Raw genomic sequence first — 24,029 nt, 5'->3', positions numbered from 1 at the left:
TTTTAAAGTCACTCAGAGAAACAAAGTCGACAAAATACTAAAAGTAGAGAGAAGAATAGCTAGAACATGCATAAATTAAAAAATATCAGAAGGAAGGACAATGGCAGATAGTGCTAAATGAAATAACGTATAGGGAACTGGACCCCATCACAGATACTGTATATAAAAGAGGATTTCTTTCTTTGGCCATATAATGAGGACACCAGAAACCAGATTAGCAATAAAAATTATGCAGAAACTGTGGAATCTGAAGCAACAAGTAGGATAGATCAAGGAAATTAAATAGGATATGGGAGAACTAGATATAAACTTGGATGATTTGCAAGACAAGGCAGAAAACCTCAAGAAACTGCAAGACAAGACAATTAGATTTAAACCAAAAGTAGACAAATGACACACAATGAAAAGGGTATTTATAGATGAGGAAAGACAGGAAATATCAGAACAAATGAAAAGATACAGGGCAGTTAAGAAAGAAGAAAACATGAGCTTACTGAAGAAGAGGACCAGGAAATGATTGAATAAAGTGGTTCAATGAGTCCATAAAAGCAAGTAATTTTATATATATATATATATATATATATATATATATATATATATATATATATATATGTGTGTGTGTGTGTGTGTGTGTGTGTGTGTGTGTGTGTGTACTAAAGAAAAGATGTCTTTAACATAACTTGAAAGAGACAGAAACATGGAAATTACCACTTTCATGACAACACAATAATCACATGCTCATCTGTGCATTTTCACATTATTATACTTCCACCATCACACTTCAGTAATGTACACCATACACTAAGTAATCTCTGCCATCTTACATTCTGGCAGCCTTACTTCATAACAGCGTGTGTTTCAAGGCCCTTGAAACAAACAAAAAAGGGCAAGTAGTAGCAGGATCATTCTTATATAATAAGACTTTACATGTATTTTATATTTGTGGTTACTGGTTTCTGGATACACATTTTATGATGGTCTCCCTGCTTGAACAAGATCCTCTCTGACCTTTAGCTTCTAGGTATTCATTTAAACTACACTGAAGAGCCAAAGAAACTGGTACACCTGTCTCATATCGTGTAACACCCTGCGAGCACCCATAAGTGCCACAACATGACATGACATGGACTTGAAACTGTCTGAAGTAGTGCTGGAGGGAACTGACACCGTGCATCCTGCGTGACTGTCCATAAATCCGTACGAGTACGGGCGAAGGGGGTGCAGATCTCTTCTGAACAGCACACTGCAAGGCATCCCAGATATGCTCAATAATGTTCATGTCTGGCGAGTTTAGTGGCCAGTGGAAGTGTTTAAACTCACAAGAGTGTTCCTGGAATCGGAATCACTCTGTAGCCATTCTGGACGTGTGGGCTGTCGCATTGTCCTACTGGAATTGACCAAGTCCGTCAGAATGCACAATGGCCATGAATGGATGCTGGTGGTCAGACAATAGGTGTTCCCTGTCAGAATCATGCCACTGCAGCTGCACATACCCCACACCATTTCAGAGCCGCCACCAGCTTGAACAGCCCCTGCTGACATGAAGGGTCCATGGATTCATGAGGTTGTCTCCATCTGCTCGATGCAATTTGAAATGAGACTCTTCCAATCAGGCAACATCTTCCCAGTCATCAACAGTCCAGTGTTGGTGTTGACAGGCCCAGGCGAGGCGTAAAGCTTTATATCATCAAGTCATCAAAGTACACGAGTGGGCGTTTGGCTCTGAAAGCCCATATCAGTGATGTTTTGTTGAATGGTTTGCACGCTGAGCTTTGTTGATGGCCCAGCACTGAAATCTGCAGCATTTCGTGGAAGGGCTACACTTCTGTCACATTGAACGATTCTCTTCAGTCGTCATTGGTCATGTTCTTGCAGGATCTTTTCCCGGCTGCAGTGATGTCGGAGATTTGATGTTTTACCGGATTCCCGATATTCTCGGCACACTCGTAGAATGGCCGTACGGGAAAATCCCCACTTCATCGCTACCTCGGAGATGCTGTGCCTCATTGCGCGTGCGTCGACTATAACATCACGTTCAAACTCACTTAAATCTTGATAACCTGCCATTGTAGCAGCAGTAACCGATCTAACAACTGCGCCAGATACTTGTTGTCTTATATAGGCGTTGCCGACCACAGCGGCGTTTTCTGCCAGTTTGTATATCTCTGTATTTTAATACGCATGCCTGTGCCACCTTATTTGGCACTTCAGTGTATATATGGCTAAGGAGACTAAATAACGTTTTAATTTGTTTCTGAAAGTAGACGTCCTTTCAGTGCTTTTTATTCTAGATGGGAGTTTATTGCTTAAACTGTATCCAGGGTTTATAGGATCTTCTTAGGATAAGTTGACCTGCTTCCTGTGTAGATGGTCATCGTATTTCCCTTCTGTATTTGTGTGTATCTCTCTTCAGTACCGAGCGAGGTGGCGCTGTGGTTAGAAAACTGGACTCGCATTCGGGAGGACGACGGTTCAATCCCGTCTCCGGCCATTCTGATTTAGGTTTTCCGTGATTTCCCTAAATCGCTTGAGGCAAATGCTGGGATGGTTTCTTTGAAAGGGCACGGCCTATTTCCTTCCCCATCCTTCCTTCACCCAAGCTTGCGCTGCGTCTCTAATGACCTCGTTGTCGACGGGACGTTAAATACTAATCTCCTCCTCCTCTCTTCAGTAGGATAGTACTATTTGCTTTCACGTGTATAATTGTTTTGAATAATTTTTTGGATGGTTATCATTAACATCAGGGACTTTGATTGCAGCCTCAGTAGGCCAGAAGGAACATGTTGGTTCGAAACTAATCGCCAAAATATATATATAATGCAAGTGTGGCAGATTTGTAATAATTCATGGAATTCAACATTACCCCACTTACATCCTCTAACCCCGCAGTGGCCACACTACTTAGCCCTATGGTCCTAAGGAAAGCAACAAACTTTACTTATCACACAACCGAAATCACTAACCTCAAATAAAATTAAGCACATTTTAAAATATTATTGTCTCTGTAAGTGTTTTTCTTCGTTACTATGCAGGGCAGCTACACTGTTCAGAAGCTTTTAGTTTTAGTTGACGTTTTCAGATACGGCTCTTAATTGCTAGATGCGAATTATTATAATAAAGCTGCGAACCGCGGGTCGCACGAATTCTTAATTCGGACCGGTTACGGCCCACGGGCCGCAGTTTAACGACCACTATGCTAGCCCCAAGTATTTGTTTTACTATTTCTATAAGCCTTTTAATACATATTTCAAGTAAGACATATCATAAACGCAAAATCTGATTAATGTTAAGGATAATAAAAAGTGGTATATGATAAATTGTGTACTGCATATGTTTGGACGACGATCGATCGCCATAGATTTTGTTTTTTGTTTACAGCTGTGTGCAACATGGCTCCATGGTAGAGGTGGGCCAAACGGTTATTCTGGAGTAACCGTTATCACAGTTCCAGTTATTCTTTGATAACCGTTATCGTTAACGGTTATTAATAACTGCCAAGTTATTTTTCGCTAGCGAATACCGATAACTCCGACAGTTAAATAACGACGTAGTTGGAATCCATCAGTTTAGTTATCAGTATAACTGCGAGTAGTGTGAAATAGCAGGAATGTCGTATGAATCGTGTCATAACCTCAGCTTATTAACTCCGGGTACATTTTAGGTGATGTTAGAACGATTATTAGTGTTTCAGATTATATGTTTGTAGGTTATCGGTCGCTATTAGAAATATTATCTTCGCAGCTGCGACAGAAAGTACGCGGAACTTCGCCAAAGCACTGTTTAAGTAAAATGTTAACAACGTGCGTTTTTAAGTATGAAGTAATATGTAAACTGAGTACTGTAGGTTAAATTCGAAGCTTAATTTCTTGTGCTGCTCACATAATAGAATAAAGTGTACAGCCTTGTAATACAACAAAATATACGTAATGTGACAGATTCGTTTACTCCTGTGCTGTAAAAGCTAGTCCTATTGGGGAAAGTGTGAGTACGCGAATCCAAGTTTTATGTCAGATTTGCAAAATGCTCGATTTCTCCAGCGACAGCATGTTTATAACATATGAAGACATGCAGATCGAAAAGGTTGACAGTGTTACATTTCTGGGATTACAACTCGATAATAAATTCAGTTGGGAAGGGCATACCACATTTTTTCATTCTATTATTTCATAAGGGAACATATTTTGTGGTAACTCATCAAACGTAGCAAAAGTTTTTCGCATGTAAAAGCGTGTAATAAAAATCGTTTGTGGTATCAATTCAAGAACATCATGTAGGAACCTGTTCAAGGAACTTTGTATTCTAACCACTGCTTCCTAGTATATTTATTCCTTAATGAAATTTGTTACAAGTATTTCCAACCAATAGCTTAATACATAATATCAGTACTAGAAATGGGAACAGCAATCTACATAAAGACCTAAAATTACTTACCTTGGTCCAAAAGGGGTCTAATATTCAGGAACATGCATTTTCAATAAGCTGCCAGCAAGTCAGCAACCATTAAAAACTTGGTTTCAGATAAGGCACGGTTTACAGTGTGTTTGAATGACTATTTGATACATAAGTGTCTGATTCCACCCATCATCAACATGCCGGAAATGTCTATTTTAAGTGTGTCTATGACGTCACTACATACACATGGCAACAAACACGAAGATACATATAAATAATACAATAACATTTCCCACCAAAAATACAATCAAACCAATGGGACAACTGCGGGAAGTTGGGGGTTTTAGGGTGAGGACAAGCTAGTAAAAAAAACACACCAGGATCCCAAAACACAAAATGAAGAACAAAAAGAAAAAAAATACAGCATTCTGCTACACCAACAAAAATCTGCAGGAATCGGACACTTCCCTTGAACAATATAGGTCAACTATAGGTGACCATACCAAAACACCAATACCCATAACTAAAAGTACGGAAATTGGAATCAGACATTTCCCTTGACCTACATAGGTCAACCTCAGATGACGATACTAAAACATCAACACACACAATTATGAAAATGGGAATCGGTCATTATCCGGTGACCTATATAGGTCCACCACAGCTACTGATGCCAAAAAACCAACACCTACAACTGCGAAAAATAAAACCACAATCCCAAAAGTCCACAAATCAATCATCCCTACATAAATTAAATCACATTCAATACTTCATAAATACACAAAACATCACAGCTAGAAAAAAAAAAAAAAAAAAAATTAATCACCACCAGCAAATTCCGGCACTGCAACCTAGATCGACAGCCCCTCTCCCCCCCCCCCCCCCCCCCCACACACACAAAAACCAACTCATAAACACCGTGCCGTAATGACATTCACACACCACAACACCTTTTCGTCGAAGCAGACGGGTGGAATCAGACGCTTCCAGTGACCCCTCCTTCTACTCTGTAGATGAATATCGTAACAGAGACTGATAGACCAGCTCAGGTAAAAATTCTGCTATATTTCAGTTTTGACAGCACTTGGTTGCAACAGTCAAGATCGGGTATTCTGTGTACGATAAATTTATTAAAAGTACGTAACTGTGTTTTATTCTGTCAGTGTGCCAATTCTGTAAATATTAGCAGTTACTGTGATATATTCACGTATTTTGACAATCTCCTGACAAATGATGAGGATAATAATTATTATATTCCACTGTATTATGTTATACTTTCTGACATGTTATTTGTCATTCGCGATGGCCAGCGGCTATTTCCGTAGCAGTACGAAAATATTTGTTCGCTCCAGTTACTATCCTCTCTGGAAATATCACCTGGAACTACGACCTTTAACTGGAGTCACCGAGTCAGGAACGTCTAGACACACAGTTATTCCGTTACCAGCTTCCAGGTTATCTGTGGTGGTAGCCCGATAACTACCAGAGAACTAGAACTACGAGCCAATAACGATAACTGCCAGAGGAGAATACCGGCTCTGACAGTTATTTCCATAGTCGCTCGAATTCCTTAGTAACTTTCCTTGTACTACCCGTCCAAGCTAAATTAACACGTAAGGCGGTGGCTTAAGGGAACGACCGTACTTGTTAATGCCTGTACTGCAGCTCCTATCAGCCACGGCTCGGACATTAACTTTATTTAATTGTTTATTCTAAAAGTAACGAAGGCCCACGAAATAGTACACAGTTCTTATCAACAGATGGCGCGCAGTCTCACAGTTATTCCCATGGTCTATAGAACGCCTTCCAAATGCGCAGTACGATCTTCGGTCAACAGATGGCGCGAGGCATTGTTGACACTAAACAGTTATTGAAATAACTGCCAGAATCAGAGGAACGGTTATCGCAGTAACCGTTACTTCTCAGTAACCGGTTATTTCTATCAGTTACGTTATTTTTTGCCACCTCTACTCCATGGCCTAACTTTGATTATGTACTTTGGCCGGCGGGAGGTAGCTTTTGGAGCGTGAAACGTGGAATCGTTGTTTATAAGTGTTAAGTGTATTGCATTTCTGCGCTATATGCGCTGTAACATTAGTTACTAGTTTCGCAATGGGCAGACCAGGTAATTACACTTAATTTCACCCAGTAAATACGTTTCATAAGTGTCTAAATAACACCACGTGTTCGCCGGCAAACATTTGTGTCATTGAGCACATAGATTCCCCCGACACTAAAAGTTTATTTAATTTCCACATGTATAGGCTTCAGTATATGGATAAATTGGCGAAGAAAATTGGGAACATTTATGCTAGTCAGAGTTTGAGTTCCTTGTACACATATTTCAAAATTGTGAAGCTGGAAACAAACCAAAACATTAAATTACTCCTCCTGAGGTTGTTATAAAGTTTTCATTAATTTTGAATATTGCTATTTTCAACAGACTGACGTCGACTCAATCATTTGATGTGTTAAAACATCTAGTGTGGAGTACGATTCAATGTATAACATTTACATGAGGATAGTTTGCATTCCTCTTGATCCATTTTGTTTATTTTTTAAAGGGGACTGTTTATGTACTGGAATGTTTACATTACGGCGTAAGTCATCAAAACTTCTTGTGGATAAATTAATTTTTTCCTTCCCAGATCACACAAAGATTGCGTGATTGATAGTGTTGCATTTCACCGTTCAGTATTTATGCACGTTTCTGTTGGAACTGTGATTATTTATAACAAACTTCAAAAGATAGTGTACAGGCTATAAGGTCCCTACAGCTTGTCCCATGATACCAGCATTAGTTTTTTTTAAATCGTTCATTATTATATGTCAGTGTACTTGATTTCGCGAAATAAGTTAGGTATGACATTTTTATACGGAATTTTAATGCGAAAATGACGTTCAGTGCTTAGTTTATTTCTGTTAACCACTAAATATCGATTGAATGCCATGTGGTAATATTTATTTGAGTGAAACATGCAGCAAAATAATTTTATTGCTCTCAAAATTTCCACTGAAATGTACAGTCCTAAATATTTTATAGAAATGTGGATTATTAGAGTCTAAATATTGATTTTAAATGTTGTGATATTTTGTGGAGAAAGAACTATGAGTTGCACTAAATAATGATGGATAAGGTACTTTCTATGTAACTACTCACAGTCTTGGAGGAGAAAGACTGCTGGGGCTTTGATCCTTTGACTTCCTGCCAACTGTTTGAATCCTGGTTATTAGTAAATGACTGACTCTGCCACTTATCTGTGCTACTTTTCTGTGTTGTGTGTATTAAAAGAACTCTTATCTGTGTTACATGCTGGCTGCTGAAACATTCACAGCTCATAAATATTTGTCAGTAAGGAAGATATTTATTTCTCTAATGCACAACTGTTGCAGGTTTCTCTCCAAGAGGTGGTGGACGCGGTGGCTTTGGTGGAAGAGGTGGTGGGGGTGGCTTTGGTGGAAGAGGTGGCGGCGGCGGTGGTGGTTTTGGTGGTAGAGGGGGTGGCCGTGGAGGTGGAGGGCGAGGTGGATTTGGTCGCAGTCCAGGAGGCCGCGGAGGAAGAGGTGGTAGGGGTGGTGGTGAGTATAGAGTATTTTTTTTATTTATTTATTTTAAATCACTCGAAGGTTAAACATGAGCATTTCAATCATTTCAATTTTTGTGAGTTTTCTCACTTGGAAATTTATGACGTTTTAATACTGTGTCATTTTGTGTCTTTTAGATAATGATCTCATTTATTTAAATTGTGGGTGCTAACTTTTTACTTAAGCTGTTAAATTCAGCTGAGGAATTACTATATTTTCATATTGTTATATGTTGTTACTTCTTAAGTGTTCTGGATATCTGTTTAATTGGAATTACATACCTGCATCAGAGTAATTCATCATTTGGACGTATTGTAAAGCAATGAATTTTGATTTGTGTTTGCTGCAAAGCGTCACACAAGTTTCCATTAGCCTGGCAGACTGGTATATATCCTACCACTCCATTTGGAGTGTTTGCTCATGTTGTTTCCAATTTCCTAGGTGGTTTTAAGGGAGGCAAGACAGTTATAATCGAACCACATCGACATGAGGGTGTGTTTATAGCAAGAGGGAAAGAAGATGCTCTGGTCACAAAGAATATGGTGCCTGGTGAATCAGTGTATGGAGAGAAAAGAATTGCAGTTGAGGTTGGTATTTATTTAATTTTTTATTTGTTGGATTTTAATCGTAGGAGGGCTCTAGTATCCAACTTTTAATTAAAGTCCGTAGTGCATGTAATAAAATCAGAATTCACATACCATGTATTTTTTAAAACAGTCTTGCAGTGTTGTTGCCAAAACAAGAAAATAATATTCAACATTTCTTATAAACTTGATTTGTGAGCTATGTTAAATGTTTATGCATAATTAATGTAAATCTGTAGGACATTCCCGGATAATGAATCTGTTTGCAGTGTTGAAAATAAGCTTATGTGCTTTTTGGTCATAATTTTTGTGTTTGCCTCATTAAATGATAGATGATATAGATGTGTACTCATTTATTTGTGATACGTTAGTAATTCCATTAAAGAAATTATTTTAGTATCTGGGCAGATAAAAAATTTGCAAGTAGTCACTACATAGCTGAACAGTCACCCTTTTCTGTTCTTCTGATTGCAGCTTTTGGAGGTAGCATTTGGGTGACAGTAGCGTTTTTATATACCTTTATTGGGCCTCCTGCCACTGTAGCACAATAAACTGTAAAAATAAAAAACGCATTTTTGAGAGGCAACCAAAAACGACCCAACTGCTCATGGGAATCCTAGAAATAGAAACCTATTTGCAAAAAAGAAAACCCAGCAAATATATGTGACAGTGAAGAATATTAATGTACAGCTTCAGTTGCAGTAATTGCGCTTGTGCTGTTACATCCAAGTCTAACCATACCCTCAAGTATCGCAATATTTAAATCATGACATATTTGGGGGAAAAACCACATCTAGTATTCTACAGTTGTGGATGCTGACTGTATGTTTAGTGTATTATGTCTTATTTCTTGTATGTGGTGGCTTGGGTCATGTTGTTTATCGAAGTTAGGGTCGACAGACGCGTCCGATCCAACACGTCAGCTTTGACCCGTGACGTAAGGGTGTTGTGTGTGACGTCATGACGGCACGGAGTTTGGTTTGAGTGTGGCTGTCTCCAGTTCTGTTTTATCTTATTTTATTTACTTTTCTGATCTGTTCGTTCTATCTTGTGAGATTTTTTTTTTAAATTTAAAAACACTTATTACTTATTTTAATTATCTGTTTCCTCGAATTTCTGTTTTAGTTTATTATATTTATCTTTCTGATCTGTTCGTTCTATCCCGTGAGATATTTTTTTTTTTTTTTTTTTTTTTTTTTTTTTTTTTTTTTTTTTTTTTTTTTTTTTTTTTAAAGACAAAAAACACTAATCAGCTACTGAAGCAAGTTTATCTTCTATGGGCTGCAGGGGTTACGACCCCTGGGGAGGTGGGTGGGTATTCATGCAGGGCTGTCTTCACTTACATGTTGTAGCTACGCAAGGCGTCTAAATTTGTTTATATTTAGCTTGCCCCCCACCCAAAACACCCCATTTCCCGCGCTTGTCCCGTTAGTGTCATTAGGCTTCTTGTGGAAAGTGTGTGTGTTTGTTTTTGTTTCCGCCATGTTTGTGACGTCATGGGTCAAAGCAGACGGGTGGGATCGGACGCTTCCGTATTTCCCAAAGTTATGTAGATCTTTTGAAAAGCCAATCAATGGGGGGGGGGGGGGGTTGTATTTCTCTCTCTCTCTCTCTCTCTCTCTCTCTCTCTCTCTCTCTCTCTCTCTCTCACACACACACACACACACTTTTTTGTGAGATTGTGGTGACTATGATCTGTATTGTAGCTGTGGCCTAGGATATGTTGGAAGGTGAAAGCTTCATTCTGAGAGTAGGCAGAGCAACTAAATGCCTCATGGCAGTCTAACACTTTCCATTGTTGCAGTTATTTCCTTGATCAAAAATGCCTGTTTTCGAACTTTAGAGTGATATTTGCAAGAACCTCATATGTTTGAAGATTTTAATAACAAGAATATTCCCATAGCAGTCCCATTACTTCCTTCTCTCTCTCTCTCTCTCTCTCTCTCTCTCTCTCTCTCTCTCTTTCTTTTTATGAACCACAAGTCATTTTTCAGGCACTTATCTCCATCATGTTAATGACATTGTTAATCTATTGCTGCAATATTGTGTTGTTAAATAAACCCATATCCTCATTAATTCTGGAAAAATCACATTTCCTTTTATGCTTTCTTGGCTTTAACGAAAGTACAGAATTTCTGATTCTGTCAGTTAAAATACTTGCGAGTTTTTATTTGCACATAAGTTCAGTACTATGCGGCAGATAAATTTCTACCTATATGTGATTTTAGCGGCATTTTTGTGATGAGTTTAGTTTTATAGGTAGTTATTTTTCTTCTGTTTGCTTTACAAAAGCCACAGTTTCTTAGCCAGAAGATCAAAAATAAGTACCACATTGTATTAATTATGACTCCCATATTCCAGTGCCAATTGTGTAGTGTGTGCACAAATAACTTACAAGGGGAGGCCGCCAATTGTGAAATTCAGATTCGATTCATACTACGCATAATAAAAGCTCATGGCCAGAGGTATAATGTGGCAAAGCACCAAGATGCACTTCTCAGCCGTTGTCGAGAAAATCGACAGTTAAAAGAAACCGTTGCGGTGAAATACACTCTACGATTAATAGTTTTCTACAGCGTCGTAGCGCAGCAGTAAGCGCACCGGTTCGTAATCCGAAGGTCGCCGGATCGAATCTCGCGCCATGCAATTTTTTTTATTATTAGTTTTTTGTAATTCAAATATATATATATACTATTAATGAATTGCTTATGCATGTTGGTGAAGGCGGATCACTCTCCAATTGTACCGCCTCCATTTTTCCGTTTTTTTTAACAGGGTGTACCAAAGCTCTCCCGTCCGCACTGATTTTCGACAATGTTATAAGTTGCGCTAGGGACCGCATCTACCTTCTTTCGAAGTTAGCAGGCAACTACGCTGTTATGCGGCGGCTCGTTTTGGCCCATTCAACATCAGTCCTTCAAGTGTAACGAGCGAGTAACGGAGTTTATATTTCATACCTGCCACAGCGAATTTGTGTTCGTGAGGTCTCTATTCTAATTCGAACTTTTGACTTACGCTATAGGTATTCGTTTAACTATACGTGGTTAACATTATGAAGACAATTAATAACATTTGTGAAATACAACTTTGTTTGCGGAAAACATAATGATGTTCGAAGTCGCCAGTTTTTCCACGACAAACGACTTTCAACAACTTATTATATGCATAATTGTTGCAACTGATTGCCGGGAATGATGTCTGTGTGTGTGTGTGTGTGTGTGTGTGTGTGTGTGTGTGTGTGTGTTTATACACACATTTGAATTACAAAAAACAAATATTAAAAAAAAAGTTGCATGGTGCGAGATTCAATCCGGCAACCTTCGGATTACAAACTCGAGCCCTTACCGCTGCGCCACGACGCTGTGAAAAATTACTAATCGTAGAGAGTATTTCACCGCAATGGTTTCTTTTAACTGTCGATTTTCTCGACAACGGCTGAGAAGTGCATCTTGGTGCTTTGCCACATTACACCTCTGGTCATGAGCTTTTATTATGCGCAGTATGAATTGAATCTGAATTTCACAATTGGCGGCCTCCCCTTGTTAGTGTCTCTGCACAGATAGCATGCTAGCAAAAGGTACAGTAGTAGTGGTAGTGAGTGGGGGGGGGGTTCATTGTAAATGGCAGCTCTACAGTATGGAAGGTGCAGTTCAACTAACTGAAGCACTTATCTTTCATAATAGAATAATTTAAGTTCAGAAGTTTCAGACTAAAAGTATCACGGGAAAGGGTCGTCACATGAATAGCTAAGATGGCAACGAGGGGGTGGACTTCCTTAGCAGCTGTGACAGGAATTGATTCTGTATATGGGCCAAGTTATTTTTCCTGAGCATTATGTATTTAAAAAAAGTTAATGTGTACAAAGTTATTTCAGCCTATGAAAAACCAGTATATCTGCATTTGTAGTGGAAGACAAGGATAAAATATCCATTTAGTATATTTATATTTTCTCTTGGTGTGTTAATGTTTGTTTACATGATACATTCTACTTTCTGAAGGATGTGGTTAAAGAAAAATTTGAGACTTGAATCATATTGTTTGAGGTGTCAGACCGTCCTGAGTTTTTTAAAGTGGAATATATTTCTTATGTATAAAATCTTTGTAATGTTATGGGCCTCTCTGAGGTTTATTTAACAGTTCGTCCAAAAACAAAAACCGAGCGAGGTGGCGCAGTGGTCACTGCCGGCGGCATGCTTCCCCGCCCTTCCCTAATCTGATGAGACCGATGACGTCACTGTCTGGTCTCCTTCCCCAAGCAGCACAACACACAAAATCACCACCATATGATTTAGAGGGTAAAAATCGTAGAGGGAGACCAAGAGATGAATACACTAAGCAGATTCATATGATGTAGGTTGCAGTAGGTACTGGGAGATGAAGAAGCTTGCGCAGGATAGAGTAGCATGGAGAGCTGCATCAAACCAGTCTCAGGACTGAAGACCATAACAACAATAACATGATACTGCCATCACCATTGGCTTCGTCTGCCCTATCCAAGGACACTGCATTCCCCACCCTTTCATTCATGTGATCACCTTTTCCCTGGGAAGCCAGTTAAACATATTGCTCACATACTCATGATAGGTACCCATCATACCAGACAAACATAATTTAACTACAGTGAATGTTAAAAAAACGTTTTGTTAACAGAGAAAGTGTAAGTGTGTTTTACTGTAGTTGAAACTTTCAAGCAATACTCACTTTACATGAATTCTTTTGTTTCTTCTAGCAATTCAGAAAAGATCTTTCTTGGTCCACCCATTCGTCCTGCAATATGCTTTCCTTCTGGTTATGCCTGCAATTATGTCTTCCATCCAGTCTGTTAAATTTGTTTATTGTCTCTCTCTCTCTCTCTCTCTCTCTCTCTCTTTCTCTCTCTCCTAGTAATCATCATTCATCTATCCATTATTTGCTGAGCAACCATAAATCCTAGGTCTCACTGTTGTAATTTTAAACTGGTAATACAGACTAATTGTAGGCTTACATTTTCAAAACTTTCAAAACTTATTTTTCAAAATCACATTTTTGTATCAGAACCCTGGCCTATTTTTGCTTTTACACATGTCTTTTTGCTGTCCATCCAGTCCTCTTCATCTACCCTAAATACAAAAACCGCTCAAGAGAACCTATAACTTAATTGTTATTTTATAACAACGAGAATAATCAGTTTTTGACAATATAATGTAACTCAATAGATAGAAAGGTCTACTCACCAAACGGTGGCAGGGCAGTGGTAGAAGGGTTGAAGGGGAAGGGAGAGGTGTTCTGTTATTGAGTTGTTATTTTGTACTTTTCCTTTCCATTTTGTTCATCGTGATATTCAGTTTACTTTCAAATAGATACAGTGAACTTGTTCAATTCAGTTATTATTATTTTGAGTTAATCTGCACTAGAGGAAACAAATATAGTGTCATTAGCGAAATTAGTGTGGTAGAGATAGGTTCCATTAACCTGTATTCCTTCTTTGGTTGCCCAGTTTAAGGGTTTGCAAATTTCCTCTAGAGTCGTTGAAAATAGTTTTGGTCAGGCGAAGCTTGTAACTACAGACTGTAAGGCAGAGTTACACACACACACACACACACACACACACACGCCAGTTAACTCCGTGTAGCATAGATTTGGGATGTGGTTTGTATGGTTCTATGGAGTACAGCCGTTACGGGCTTCTAGAGTGCCCGACTAGCTGCACCTAAGAGGGTCAGGCGAACATCCACTACTTACTACAAAAGGGAATGAATATAATCGCTGAACTTTTGCCATGAAGTCGTGTACCTAAATCTCTCTTTAGTAGCTTGATGATTCATTAATTGACATTAATATTAATGATTTGATAGTATTGAAGAACATTTTTTCTTGTACTGAGATTTCTAGCCATGGTAGTGAAGTCTTGCTAAATTTGTAGATGTCTCACTAGAATGAACTAGAGTACAGTAACATAAATGTCAGCATCTGGCAATAGTTTCACAAAAGCCTTGCCAGCTAGTTCCTTACCGTATTTAGTCAAATCTAAGCCGCACCTGAAAAATGAGACTCGAAATCAAGGGAAAAAAAATTTCCTGAATCTAAGCCGCACCTGAAATTTGAGACTCTAAATTCAAGGGGAGAGAGAAGTTTTAGGCCACACCTCCAAATCGAAACAAAGTTGGTCCATTGTAATATGAGACACAATTTAGGTCGAAGGAATGATGATACAGCTACAGTAGTTTGGTTCGAGTCGTAAGCTTAGCAGTTAAGCTTTGCCAGGTAGCCATTGCTATGCCTCAGGCGCTCTCCATATTTATACGGGTACCCTTGCTTTTTCACGTGCTTCGTCTGGTTTGAATTGATTGCTTATTTTTCTTTGATCTGATAAGTACCGTTCTCTTTGTTATAGGTTTTTACGTCATTCTAAGCCGAAAATGCATTATTGTACTGAAACAAGGAATCGTCTCATTGGCGAAACAATGGCAAGAGACTGCTATTTGTTGTTACTTAAACTGCTGCTTTCTTTGATAGTGATCAACAAGAACCAAATAATAGACTGCGTATGATAGAAGATGTTCTGAACGAGAGTTTAGCGAAAATTTTTCTCCGTTTGAAAATCTTTGCAGATGCCTCTTTAGTACATTACATTCTGCACAGAAATTAGTCATATTAGATTTAAAAATCTAGTCAATTGCCGTGATTCATTTCTGACTGTATCACTATTAGGCATAAGAATAATACAAATATAAACATGACATGATATGTATATTCTTCCGTGTTTGCTGTTGTCTCACTCTAGTTTCGTAGTTCATTAGGCAGACAGGATTTAAATGAGATAGCAGCAAACACGAAAGAATACATGGCGAAATGCTTATATTCGTATTAATCTTATGCTGAAGAGAATACTGCATGTGATTCACAATTCATAAGAGTTCCTGTTAGCAACCACCTCTTCTCACAGGTAGGAAAGAATTCAGAACCTAGAGTTGGCCATATTGACAAGCCAAGACCATTTACAAGATGTATTGAAGGTGGTCTTGTGACAAACATCCCAAACCGTCTTGCTGGTCGGATTTTCGTAGTACATTGAAATGCTGCTACATTCGAAGATGAGCAATACGGAATTTCTATTTACTTTGTTGGGGAAGTATGAAAATGCAGTGGTCGAAACTCGGGGCAGAGAAAAAAGCTCGTCTCCCACCTTTTTTAACTGACGCAGAGGTTTTGGCGCCAGTATTTAATATTTATCTTTGTGCTTGCAAAGCATGCCTGTGTAGTGCTACATATATTCGACGGCAGAAGTTAATTGTGGCGGCACCTACCAACATTTTTCAGAACTTCCGCTTACTTTGCACTCAATTCTAAGCCACAGGCGGTTTTTTGGATTACAAAAACCAGAAAAAAAGTGCAGCTTGGATTCGAGTAAATACGGTACTTGCTAATGATGTTTGCATAATAGTTAATTACTGGCTAATTTCTTTTTGTAATTCGAAGTGCGTTTTGATGATACTGCTATGGTCATACATCAAAATGGAACATTGCATGAGGACTTATTAGTTGCATTGGAGATATTAAACTGCAGTTGAAGCAGGTGCAATAATTGTTATGAAGACACAGTATTTTGGTCTTGGTCCAATTGGCTATGCCTTAAGATAACATCATGCACAAAAAGTTCAGAATTATGCTGGCAAAAGCAGCTGAACTGGGGAAGTCCAAGTAGATACGTTGCACAAATTTTCATGCAAGGTGTTCTGATCTTATTTCCTGCCTTTGGATAAGGTAAATTTCTGTTGAAGATGGAATTTCACGTGCCTTCATTATTTATTTCTTATTCTTCTTTCATGCAGCTTGCATTGTTTTCAGGAAGGAGAAACAAAGATTGAGTACAGAGTATGGAATCCATTTCGCTCGAAGCTTGCAGCTGCTATATTGGGAGGTGTTGATCAAATCCACATGCCACCAGGAAGCAAAGTGCTCTACTTAGGTGCTGCTTCAGGAACAACTGTATCCCATGTATCTGATGTTGTTGGACCGGTATGTATTAGTGTGTGCTGAAATATGTAGAATTGCATTTTATCTCACATTAGATTTAAATTAATTGAGCTTATGCAGATAATTTTTGTTAATAATGTTTTATCTGTGTAATTTTTTTTCCTTCCTTCGGTGTTGGACAAAGCCAGTTGTTTTTATGCTCTACTCTCCTGTATGTTAAATCTCAGATAAATTGTTACATGCAGTTATGTAATACATTATAAATAAGTGCATATTTTTTGTGGCTGGTGTTATGAGTCTAAGTTTCCAGTCAGTCTTACATTTAAATTTCTCTCTCTCTCTCTCTCTCTCTCTCTCACACACACACACACACACACACACACACACACACACACTTAATGACCACTGTCAGTTATTGAAATACCGTTTGCAAAAGTCAAATTGTTACTTGCTTGGAAACCTGAAATCATACCATCAAAGATGCAAATTATGCTATTTTATTTACCATTAACATATTTTTTGTTGATTTTCAGTGGAATTCTCAAATTTTATGTTAAAACTGTGCAATATTATTATTTGCGAAACGTTCACATTGGCTACCAAATATACACTGGCTAAGGTGACGAACATACAAGAAAATGTGTGTTGTTTATTTTATTTTGTCGATGGTGCAAATGCTATTTTTTCCCCCCCAAAGTTGCACTGTAGTCCAAGTCCTTAGTTAACAGTGATTAGAATTATTTGGCTATCATTATATTTACTTTGGCACTTGCATCGCAATTTTTATGGGCAAATAATACTGTTGTGAAATTGTAGCCATATCTCTTCTTTTGAACATAAGTGAGCTGAACTGTTGGCAACCATGTGCTTGAAGCATAGTGTTGCCAAATAAGTTATGTCAGTGATAGTTATCTTCATTACCTTCCTTCCAAGTGTTTGGCCTCTTGACCTGTTGTGGTTTCATTGAGAAGTTCTCCTGCCAATTTTTCGTTTGTTGGCCCAGCAGTTTTACACTGTTGGGGTGGTAGTGTATCATTGATTTTGAAGCCCTCTTTGAACTCATTTGTTGTAGATATTCTCATCAGTTGTTTTGGTAGTTTTGAATATAATGTGCGATGGATTCCATCTTCATTCCTTTTGTGATCCCATTTGGTGTAAAAGCTATACATTTCAAGTGTTTCATTTTATAGGTGACCCTTTTTTCGCATCTTTTGCCTTTATTGCCCTGGTTTCGTTGCCATAGCACAGGTCTTGTTAAGATTTTATGCACACTGGACTCGCATTCGGAAGGACGACGGTTCAATCCCGCGTCCGGCCATCCTGATTTAGGTTTTCCGTGATTTCCCTAAATCACTCCAGGCAAATGCCGGGATGGTTCCTCTGAAAGGGCACGGCCGACTTCCTTCCCCATCCATCCCTAATCCGATGAGACCGATGACCACGCTGTCTGGTCTCCTTCCCCAAAAACCAACCAACCAAGATTTTATGAAGGTGTATTCTGGTGTACTTGTGGACTACGGAAGATTTCATTAAATGACTCCCATAGTTGTTGAATACATAGTATTTTTCAACTAAGTGTTTCTCCCTTAAAAGATATTTATAGGCAAAATGTGTGAATGTGTTCATTCTTTCTAGAATTTCATTTGTGAAACAGATGTTCCATTGTACTCTGGGTATTTTCCATAGGAAGCCATAATTTTGTTCGTTTCGGTGTTTATGTCCATGCTATATTTCTCAGATATAAGCTGTAAGATATGCTGTAGGTCAGCCTCTGAAAATGCTATGAGAGCTAAATCATCTGCAAAAATAAAGCATTAAACTTTGTGTTTCTTTGATTTGAATGAAGCCATGTGGCATTTGTCTCCACTCTTGGATGATTTTATTCGTATAAATAATAGGAAAGAGTGGTGAAAGTCCACATTCCTGCCCCAATTGTGCATGTGTTCTGCCCCACTTAGAGGATTTGTTCTCTTTCTTGACACACATTTTCATTATGCTACTTTGACAGTAACAACACTAGGTATGACTCTTTGTAAATAGTGCTCATCTAGAGCCATGGTGGAAAGGAACGCTTCTCATTGGCAGATCAGATGGGAGGAACACCCACTAAATTAATTAACTTCTTGTGGTTGGTGTTTACAGCCATGTACAATTTTGTAAATGACATCATAGTCACCTTTAACAGTAAAAGTTATTTATTTGCACCGTTAATTCCGTCATGTGGCAATTATCAACTGGTATAACTGTGCTTTAGTACATGGCAAAATCTAAAAATCTTCTGATATATATAAATGTCATTGTCAGAGCTCTATTTTGGGTCTTTCAACATTCTTAGTTTCTTTAATACAAATCACATCAAATCATTACTCGTGTACACTGTCCACATGTTAACTTAACATGTTTATCTGGCCTATCTTGTCTAGAGTTTTACTAACTAAATTAAACATTAAAAGGTGCAGCATGCCTCTCCAGGCTTCTTTTGACACTTGAAACCAATTATGCCTAGTTGATATTGCTTTGTCCATTTTTACTCAGTTTTGTCGATTTCAAGGGCAATAAACAGCCATTAGGTGTCAGCTTTTGAAAAGCAGTAGCCAGTTTTACTTGGCTGGCTACAAGTCCCTCCAGCATTGAGACGTGATTAACCTCTCCAGTGTTAGATGACTCATTAATTTATTACAATCTTGATTGGAAATTAAAATATCGTGAATACAGGAGGGAGAACTGCAGTCAACTTACATTAAACAAATCCCACATTTACATTGTTGTCAATCTCTACATCATGTGGCGTTGTGCAAAATTCGGTGCTTGCATGAATTTGTTCGGTTATGAAGTGCCCCCATGAATTAGGAACTCTCAACTACAGTCGTAGAGGTGGATTTTATATATGTTGCCTATGCTGTGCTTGAGGGACAGGCTGGCAGTCAATTCAATATCTGACAATATGCTAGTCAAATGATACTAAACTATATCATTTATTGTAGCAACAAGTGTGTTATCACTCCATCACACAAATTATGTATGGTAAAATTGCTTCATGAGTGTTTATCTTCTTAAGAAATTTGCTAAATTAATAAAGTTAACACACTCTACTACATCGATTTCACTTGCTACTTTTTCCTTAATTTTTGTTCATGATTAATAGTATTTTCCCATATTATTTTTGTCATCAAGTGCCGACTGGTTTTGGTTTGTAATAAGTCGTCGTTATCTGTTGCATTCCCTGCATACAAAGAAAATAGCTCAGTTATTAAAAGTATTGTGATAGTAAAAATGTAGCAGGGAAAAGGAACACCGACGTTTAAAATGTGAGGTGGACAGAAAGTGCAAAATGGCTGAACAGGAATGGTTTGAGAACATATGAAAGACTGTAGAAGTGTCCATAAATCGGAAAAAATTAAAAATAACCATAGAGAAAAGGGAAGCAACTGCATGAACACCAAAAGCTCAGATGGCCAGCCACTACTAAATAAAGAAGGGAAAGTTGGAAGGAATGTAGAATATGTCTATAGACGGGAAACCATCTTGGAGACAAAAGAAGAGGAAGTAAGTGAAGATAAGATAGGAAATGTGACACTTCAAAAATAATTTGACAGAGTAATGAAAGACCTAAGTGGAAACAAGGCCCCTGGAGTAGATGACATTCCCCCAGAATTATTCTTTGGGAGAACCACCTCGTGGGCAACATACAAAGCAGGCAGGATACCCCCAGACTTGAGGAAGAATGTAGTAATTTCAGTTCCAAACGAGGCAAGTACCACTGACAGGCATGAATACTAGTGAAATGTCAGTTGAAAAAGTCATGACATATTGCAAAAATTGACTTGAATTATTTACAGGAGAATGGAAAAACTGGTAGAAGCTGCACTCAGGGAAGTTCAGTTTGGGTTTCAGAGAACTGAAGGATCATGTGAGGCAAAGCTTAGCCAATGGCTTATAGAAGATAGGTTGAAGGGAGGCAACCTTGTGTTTGATAGCATTTGTTGATTAGAAAAAGCTTTTCACAATGTTGACTGGAATATACTCTTTGAAGTTTTGAGCAAAGCAGAGATAAAATACAGGCAACAAAATGTTGATTAGTCTACAACTTGTTCAGAAACCAGCCTGAATTTATAAGAACTGAAGAACATAGAAGGGACGCAGTAGTTGAGAAAGGTGTGAAACAGGGTTGTAGCCTAACACTGACGTTATTCAATCAAGCTGTAAAGGAAACCAAGGGGAAATTAGAAAAGATAATAAAATTTCAGGAAGAAGAAATAAAAAATATTGAGGTTCGCTGGTGACATTCTAACACTGTTAGACGTAGCGAAGGACTTGAAAGTGCATTTGAACAGAGTGGACAGTGTCTCGAAAGGAGGTTATAAGATGAACATTAACATAAGCAAAACAAGGGTAATGGAGTGAATTCGAATTAAATCAGTCAGCGCTTGGGGGGAATTATATTAGGAAATGAGAAATGAAAAACAGTAGATGAGTTTTGCTATTTGGGCGGAAAAATAACTGATTGCGATTTGAGACTGGCCAAAGGAAGAGAAGAGTTTCTGAAAAAGAGGAATTTGCTACTATCTTACTTAAATTTAAGTGTTAGGAAGTCACTTCGGGAAATAGTAGTTGGGAGTGTAGCCTTGTATGGAAGTGAAATGTGGGCGATAAGCAGTTCAGACAAGAAGAGGAAAGATGATTTTTTAAATGTGGTGCTACAGATGAATCCTGAAGATTGGATGGGTGGGTTGAATAACTAATAAGAAATACTGAATCGAATTGGGAAAGAAAGAAATTTCTGGCGCAACTTGAGCAAAATACCAGGTCGGTTGATAGGATACATCCTGGTGTGTGAAGGAATTGGCAGTTTGGTTATGGAAGTTTGGGGGGGGGGGGGGGGGTAAGATTATTGGAGACCAAGGCTTGAAGACAGTAAGCAGATTTCAATGGATACAGTTTGTGCTAGTTGTGGAGAGGTTATGAGGCTTGCATAATGTAGACCAGCACGGAGAGCTGCATGACAACAACAACATTGTGATGAAGGAAATCCTGGAATTCAAACAAGAAACAGCAGATGAGTATGATCAACTTCTCATGTGCAGATGGGATGTGAGTAGCACATAATCCACTTTAAAAAAATCATAAGATGTATGCATTAGCTTTTTTAGTATTATTGGAAATGAGTCTTCTCTGCTGCTTATTTTTCTGTTTTTGTAAGCTGCTAGTTGTTGTTGTTTGGTCTTCAGTCCTGAGACTGGTTTGATGCAGCTCTCCATGCTACTCTATCCTGTGCAAGCTTTTTCATCTCCCAGTACCTACTGCAACCTACATCCTTCTGAATCTGCTTAGTGTATTCATCTCTTGGTCTCCCTCTACGATTTTTACCCTCCACGCTGCCCTCCAATACTAAATTTGGGATCCCTTGATGCCTCAGAACATGTCCTACCAACTGATCCCTTCTTCTGGTCAAGTTGTGCCACAAACTTCTCTTCTCCCCAATCCTATTCAATACTTCCTCATTAGTTATGTGATCTACCCATCTAATCTTCAGCATTCTTCTGTAGCACCACATTTCGAAAGCTTCTATTCTCTTCTTGTCTAAGCTATTTATCGTCCACGTTTCACTTCCATACATGGCTACACTCCATACGAATACTTTCAGAAATGACTTCCTGACACTTAAATCAATACTGGATGTTAACAAATTTCTCTTCTTCAGAAACGCTTTCCTTGCCATTGCCAGCCTACATTTTATATCCTCTCTACTTCGACCATAATCAGTTATTTTGCTCCCCAAATAGCAAAACTCCTTTACTACTTTAAGTGCCTCATTTCCTAATCTAATTCCCTCAGCATCACCCGACTTAATTAGACTACATTCCATTATCCTTGTTTTGCTTTTGTTGATGTTCATCTTATATCCTCCTTTCCAAGTCCTTTGCTGTCTCTGACAGAATTACAATGTCATCGGCGAACCTCAAAGTTTTTATTTCTTCTCCATGAATTTTAATACCTACTCCGAATTTTTCTTTTGTTTCCTTTACTGCTTGCTCAATATACAGATTGAATAACATCGGGGAGAGGCTACAACCCTGTCTTACTCCCTTCCCAACCACTGCTTCCCTTTCATGTCCCTCGACTCTTATAACTGCCATCTGGTTTCTGTACAAATTGTAAATAGCCTTTCGCTCCCTGTATTTTACCCCTGCCACCTTTAGAATTTGAAAGAGAGTATTCCAGTCAACATTGTCAAAAGCTTTCTCTAAGTCTACAAATGCTAGAAACGTAGGTTTGCCTTTCCTTAATCTTTCTTCTAAGATAAGTCGTAAGGTCAGTATTGCCTCACGTGTTCCAGTGTTTCTACGGAATCCAAACTGATCTTCCCCGAGGTTGGCTTCTACTAGTTTTTCCATTCGTCTGTAAATAATTCGTGTTAGTATTTTGCAGCTGTGACTTATTAAGCTGATAGTTCGGTAATTTTCACATCTGTCAACACCTGCTTTCTTTGGGATTGGAATTATTATATTCTTCTTGAAGTCTGAGGGTATTTCGCCTGTCTCATACATCTTGCTCACCAGATGGTAGAGTTTTGTCAGGACTGGCTCTCCCACGGCCGTCAGTAGTTCCAATGGAATATTGTCTACTCCGGGGGCCTTGTTTCGACTCAGGTCTTTCAGTGCTCTGTCAAACTCTTCATGCAGTATCATATCTCCCATTTCATCTTCATCTACATCCTCTTCCATTTCCATAATATTGTCCTCAAGTACATCGCCCTTGTATAGACCCTCTATATACTCCTTCCACCTTTCTGCTTTCCCTTCTTTGCTTAGAACTGGGTTTCCATCTGAGCTCTTGATATTCATACAAGTCGTTCTCTTATCTCCAAAGGTCTCTTTAATTTTCCTGCAGGTGATATCTATCTTTCCCCTAGTGAGATAGGCCTCTACATCCTTACATTTGTCCTCTAGCCATCCCTGCTTAGCCACTTTGCACTTCCTGTCGATCTCATTTTTGAGACATTTGTATTCCTTTTTGCCTGTTTCACTTACAGCTGCTAGTAGAGAGCAATAAAAGTTTAGCTGATAAAAATAAATTAAAATAACCAATAGTTTTATTTGCTATATAGTGCTTGCTCTGTGAGAAAATGTGTGTGTGTGTGTGTGTGTGTGTGTGTTTTAGAAAGAGAGATTCGTAGTGAATTAGTTGAACTAAATGTGACAATTTTTTCACAGGAAGGGTTGGTGTATGCAGTTGAGTTCTCCCACAGGTCTGGACGAGATCTCATCAACATGGCAAAAAAGCGTACGAATGTCATTCCCATAATTGAGGATGCCCGACACCCTCATAAGTACCGAATGTTGGTTGGTATGGTTGACACAATCTTTGCAGATGTGGCTCAACCAGATCAAGCTCGCATTGTGGCTCTCAATGCACAGTATTATCTGCGAAATGGTGGCCATTTCGTCATTTCAATCAAGGTATTTATCATACTCACTGTACTCTGTTGTACACAGTGAATAAGTAGTCCTT

General features: G+C 38.6%; 1 protein-coding gene across 1 annotated transcript in view; it reads left to right on the top strand.

The window, feature by feature from the left end:
• The first annotated feature begins 6,368 nt into the window (after nt 1-6,368).
• The window catches only part of LOC126458083 (rRNA 2'-O-methyltransferase fibrillarin), a 35,680-nt gene continuing 18,019 nt past the window's right edge, over nt 6,369-24,029 (top strand). The window contains exons 1-5 of the mRNA XM_050094899.1: nt 6,369-6,517; nt 7,786-7,971; nt 8,419-8,564; nt 16,389-16,559; nt 23,732-23,977. Of these exons, the coding sequence (XP_049950856.1) occupies nt 6,505-6,517; nt 7,786-7,971; nt 8,419-8,564; nt 16,389-16,559; nt 23,732-23,977 (762 nt within the window). The 5' untranslated portion in view covers nt 6,369-6,504. The remainder of the gene's footprint in view (nt 6,518-7,785; nt 7,972-8,418; nt 8,565-16,388; nt 16,560-23,731; nt 23,978-24,029) is intronic.

This window comes from Schistocerca serialis, chromosome 2 (assembly GCF_023864345.2).
Source record: "Schistocerca serialis cubense isolate TAMUIC-IGC-003099 chromosome 2, iqSchSeri2.2, whole genome shotgun sequence".
NCBI lineage: Eukaryota > Metazoa > Arthropoda > Insecta > Orthoptera > Acrididae > Schistocerca > Schistocerca serialis.
This window is presented reverse-complemented; position numbering and strand designations above follow the sequence as displayed.